At 44.3% G+C, this 3,759-nt stretch overlaps 1 protein-coding gene across 1 annotated transcript in view; it reads right to left on the reverse strand.

Annotated features, from left to right (window-relative positions):
• LOC103365706 (vasoactive intestinal polypeptide receptor 2) overlaps positions 1-3,759 on the reverse strand; it is a 37,783-nt gene that overhangs the window by 23,608 nt on the left and 10,416 nt on the right. Inside the window, exon 4 of the mRNA XM_008293217.1 lies at positions 957-1,062. Within this exon, the coding sequence (XP_008291439.1) occupies positions 957-1,062 (106 nt within the window). The remainder of the gene's footprint in view (positions 1-956; positions 1,063-3,759) is intronic.

A 3,759-nucleotide genomic window follows, 5' to 3' on the forward strand; every position in this document is an offset into this window, starting at 1 on the left:
GCTGATCCCAGGCTGATCCCAGGCTGCTGCTTTTCACATGAAAGCGTCTCTAACTTGACAAAGAGTCACATGAAACAGTGCTGGTGCATCATCTGTGGCGTTTCTTTCATCAGGAGAGAAGAGGATCAGCCCGTTCACTATTAATGGACCTGACAGAACCTGCACAGTTCAGCTGTTTAACATTTACTCTGAGTCGCACTGATGTTCCAGACTACTTCTGAACATCACCATCGCCTCTCTGGGAAACACTAAAACCGCACAGCGTGTATTCAGTCACTTCATTCCTCTTGATTCAAACCACTTCATCTCATTTCCTGCAGACTCTTCACACTGCTGCACACATCGGACTGGACAGACTTAGACAAAGCTGAAGGACAGCAGCTGGATGTTCGTTACTGCCAGTAACGAGCCGACGTTGGAGCTGCAGGTCAGACGTGAGCAGCCTGATGCTCCGTGTCCACTGGACCCGACAACAGCCCGCTTCCCATTCATTGTGTATGTGTTTGGAGCGACGAGGCGCCTGCAGCTCATCTGCATAAAGCAGACTTGACTTCTACTTTATGCAGATGAGGCGCGGGGAGCGGAGGTCCGACGCCTCGCGAAACTTTGGTGAAACATCTAAACTAGTCGTTGTTGAAGTAAAATGAGGACAGATTCAGCTGCACGGCCGATTTCTCGCCTCATGTTTTCAGAAACACTTTTCACTGAATGTTTTTTGTAATAAAAGCGAAAGTTTGCGGCCGAGCCGCCATGTTGGTCCGGTTTGAAATCCCAGAGCACACCGCTAGCGAATCGACGCGGTTGTCCAATCATGAAGCTACAACAGCATCACTAGAGGTAAAAGTTAGAATAAACCAGAAGCAGCCGTCAGGTTTCACTTCACGTCCACAGGGTTCTACAGGCTGCTGCTGGAGGAAGCTGTGTGTGTGACCATGGTGTCGGTGAGCGATGTCGACCTTTACGGCTGCCGGCGGCCTCCTCCTCCGTCAGCCTCGCCACACACTCGGCCTGGTCTCGCTCCACCTCCAGCAGGAAGTTACAGCTCGGATGTCGACATGAAACCTGCAGCAGAAGAAACCAGAGGAAGCCGTTAGCGCGCAGCAGCTGCAGAAGGATTCACACGACGTCCGCCTCGAAGCCTGGTACGGATGACGTTGTTCTGTCAGCAGGCAGAAAATGACTCTTTATTCATTTCAAACTGAACAGGATCATGATTGCATTTATTTCCGTTATATTAACACGTGTGTGCGTATTTCTAAACTGTCGGAGCCACGGTTTAAAAAATAAAAGCACATTGCTGCGGCGCCGCAGAGAGGAACACAAATCAGAGTATTTTACATTTTTCACTGGAGTTTCCTTTTGAAAAATGAGCATTCTCACTAAAACGATGACTTCTTTTATTCTGCACACTGAGGAGCAGCAGAATCAGCCACCTCAGGGTTTGGATTGAGTCTCTAAACAACTCCGCAGGAAACGTTCATGCCAGCGAGACGACGTTTGAACAGAAACAAAGGTGAACACGTCCAGACACAGAACTGAAGCTTCACTGCACTGATCTGAACCTCTTATCGCTGCATATGACAACAAAACCTTTGAAATAAATCTGCCACAAACTCATCCGTCACAGCTTAAAACGTTTTTTTACACAAATCATGATGTGATAATTAGCGTCCAGAACAACAAAACCACCGAACCAACAGCAAAGATTCATAACCAGAACAGATTTAATTATTAATTCGATATTTTGTTCTTCTTCGAGGTAGCTGTTGGAGGAAAGCGACATGATCGATGGATGAACTCCAGGTGAAGATCAGCAGAGACTCGTGAATTAAGCGCGTGAAAATGTACGTGGTAAGAATGTCTTTGCTTTTAAAGCGATATTAGAAAACAAAATAATAAATAAAATAAAAATGATGATAACAACAATAATAATAATAAATGAATAAAAAATAATAAAAATAAATAAAAACATTAAAAAGTAATAAAAAATATATTTTTTATTGTTTTATTTATTTGTCTTTATATTTCTACTTTTATCAGTCTTTTATTTATGGATTCATTTTTTGATTAATATCGCTTTATATTGCCACATTATTTATTTTTTATTTTATCTATTCTTCTTTTTATTTTTGTTATTCTTTTATTGATTTATTTTTCTAATTTGGCGCTCTCACTCCTCCATAGTTAAGGCCAAAAGTATTCCGACTAAAACAGAATAAAACAGAAATGTCTTGTTGTTGTGTTCACAGTGAAACCATTACTGTGTTCAATGAAAACAGGATCAGTTATAATCGATACCAACTCAAACGAGAAGCGCACAGTTCAGCGGTTCCTCCTGCTGTGTGGGATTATCCGTTATCCTGCCAATAACCGGATCAGCAGATTAAAAAAATAAATTCCTGCCCAACACTGGAATCCTCCCACAGCCTCCTCAAACAGCAGCTCAGCATCACGACCGTCCGTCCTGGGTGTGAAAACCACATCAGGACTCACATTCACTCCTCAGCCTCTAATCAAAGCAGCTCCAGCTGAATGTGGAAACACAAAGAAACCTCCTTCTGGTGAGTCTGGACCTACGAGGACCGACTGAACCCTTCAAACAGAATCACACTGAAGTCAGGGAGGATCACAAACCTTCTGACTGAGCAAACACGCCAGAAAGCACGCTGAACAACAAAGTCCTGGCAGCAGACGCCGACACAGATCCCACAGGACGTCGGTTCTCGTGGCACAACAGACACGAACAGCATGCAGCAGCTTGCACTGTTCAACCAGCAGCCAGATCTGCACAGAAAGGGCCAAAAACAACGAGGAGAAAGCTTCAGAGTCTGGAAGTGCAGGAGCTGAAAACGATCGAACAGAACTCTCTTCAGGTGACCCAGAAGGCTGAGCCTCATATCCAGGATTTCTTAGTGTTTAACAAAACCTGAAACCTAGAATAGAAGAATAGAAGGCCTTTATTGTCACTATACACATGCACAATAAACCTCAGTCACAGGTGGTTTTCAGGTCTTCATCAGTCAGGTGTTCTTCATCAAACTGGTTCCTGATCACACGCCGGGAAGTTCAGCAAGTCATGTGACGCTTCTTCCTGCCAAATGAACCAATCATGTGCTGCTTATTTCAGTCAGAGGATCAGGTTGTTCTGATGAAAAGCTGTGAAGGTTTATTACAGCAAAGCACAAAGCTGTTGCTGCAGATGAGCCCAGAGAGGAGTGCTGGTAGAAAACTGCTCATGTTGACAGTAAATACATTCATGTTCGAGCTGTTAACCTTTAAATGTTTGTTACCGTAACACTGACGGTCGTTTAGGTCTGAGACTGACCCAGAACGGAGCAGACGCAGCGTCAACTATCAGCCGAACCAAAATGAAATTCATGTTATTGACTGAATATTCTCAGTGATAACTACCAACAGACTGATCAGTTTCAGCACCAGCAGACTAAACGGACCAGAACCAAACATAGAAACCGACTCATGTGATTTCAGCATCACCAACTGAATACATGTAGGTCACCATGGCAACATGTTGCATCCTGCTGTACGTGCACAGCTTCATTCAGTGGATCACTGACGTACAGATCAGCAGGTTTCCAGATTAAACTTCAGCTGAGACTCTGAATCACTCAGAGAGAAACATCAGGTTACAGGGAGACGCTTCTTAGAGCCCGTTTAAATCCCAAACTCTGAACACAGCCTCCTCCAGAGCAGGTTAACTCTGCAGCATCAGTTACCATGGAGATCAGGCTGTGCAGCATC

This window comes from Stegastes partitus, unplaced genomic scaffold (assembly GCF_000690725.1).
Source record: "Stegastes partitus isolate 25-593 unplaced genomic scaffold, Stegastes_partitus-1.0.2 Scaffold865, whole genome shotgun sequence".
Lineage (NCBI taxonomy): Eukaryota > Metazoa > Chordata > Actinopteri > Pomacentridae > Stegastes > Stegastes partitus.